The sequence below is a fragment of the Austrofundulus limnaeus genome, unplaced genomic scaffold, assembly GCF_001266775.1.
Source record: "Austrofundulus limnaeus strain Quisiro unplaced genomic scaffold, Austrofundulus_limnaeus-1.0 Scaffold12, whole genome shotgun sequence".
Lineage (NCBI taxonomy): Eukaryota > Metazoa > Chordata > Actinopteri > Cyprinodontiformes > Rivulidae > Austrofundulus > Austrofundulus limnaeus.
Window position 1 is genome coordinate 1,759,400 of NW_013952414.1, and position 1,166 is coordinate 1,760,565.

Here is a 1,166-nt window from a genome sequence, read left to right on the forward strand (position 1 = left end):
ATATATATATATATATATATATATACGTAATATATATTCTTCCGTAATATTTTGTGGGTCAGAAGATAAAAAGTTTGGGAACCACTGTTTTAAATGTATTCTTTGAAAATAAGGGACAAATGTGATCTGATTTCTTTCTTCTCTCTTTTTCATCATTTAATGTATCTTGGATTTTGAATTGTTGTTTTTATATGTTTTAAATTACTAAAATAAAAATAAATACATGGTTTAAACAGAAGCCATCTTTTTTCAAACTGTTTATTAACAGAACAAGCTGCAATTCTTCATGTTTCTGAACTCATTATGAAAAAAAATAAAACACTTGTCACAAATGGACTCTTTTTAAATCATGTTTTCTTTTTTACACACAACTATAAGTTTTGAAATAAGACAGCAGATCAGAAACGCATCAAGTCCAACAGGAAGCAGATGTGAACTGCTTTTTCCCTTCTGCAGGAACATCCCAACATCTGCAGGAAAACTATCTGTCTTCTGTTGTTTTGTCTTTGAACTGTAACAGTTATGTTCCTGAGTCCGGCCTCTGTTACCAGAACTTGAGGACCGGTCGCTTCCTCTCGGCCTCCGGCCGCTTGGCTTGGGGACAGTACCTGCGGGTGTGAGCCTGGTCCCCGGTGGCCTCGCAGATGGGACAGGTGTACTTCCGGAGGACCGGGCACAGGACCATCCCGTTCTTGCCTCTGAGCGAGTGGGACCTGAAGACCCGGGGGGTCTCTCCGTTCTGTCTGCAGAAGCAGCAGTAGTCTGCAGGAGTCCCGCTGCTGCTGCTCGAGCTGCTCCCCGTGGAGTTCTCCGAGTCTCTCCGAGGCTTGGATGAGGTCCAGATGGGGCTCCTCTGCGCTCCCGGCTTCATCTCCTCCTCCTGCTCCTCCTCCTCCTCCTGCCGGCCACAGATCTGCTCCACCAGCCTGTTCAGGTTCATGTAGTCTCGCCACATGTCGAAGCAGTCCCAGCTGTGGACTTCCGCTCTTCTTTGCATTGCGCCAGTTGCACAAAAGATCGCACTGAGTTTGCGTCAGAAGCGCATCGCGGTGTGTATTTATACACGTCAAGAGCTTTAAAGTACAACAAAGTTAATGACCGGCACGTGACCGGTCGCTCGCCTTGATGGCTTTTCACAAATGGCTCATGATGGCCTTTTTTTTTTT

General features: G+C 45.0%; 1 protein-coding gene across 1 annotated transcript; it reads right to left on the reverse strand.

Annotated features, from left to right (window-relative positions):
* Positions 1-248: 248 nt before the first annotated feature.
* On the reverse strand, positions 249-1,128 carry LOC106513399 (nanos homolog 2). Its single transcript, XM_014002208.1, has one exon. The coding sequence runs from the start codon at positions 995-997 to the stop codon at positions 545-547; it is 453 nt and encodes a 150-aa protein (XP_013857662.1). The 5' UTR covers positions 998-1,128; the 3' UTR covers positions 249-544.
* Between the last annotated feature and the right edge of the window lie 38 nt (positions 1,129-1,166).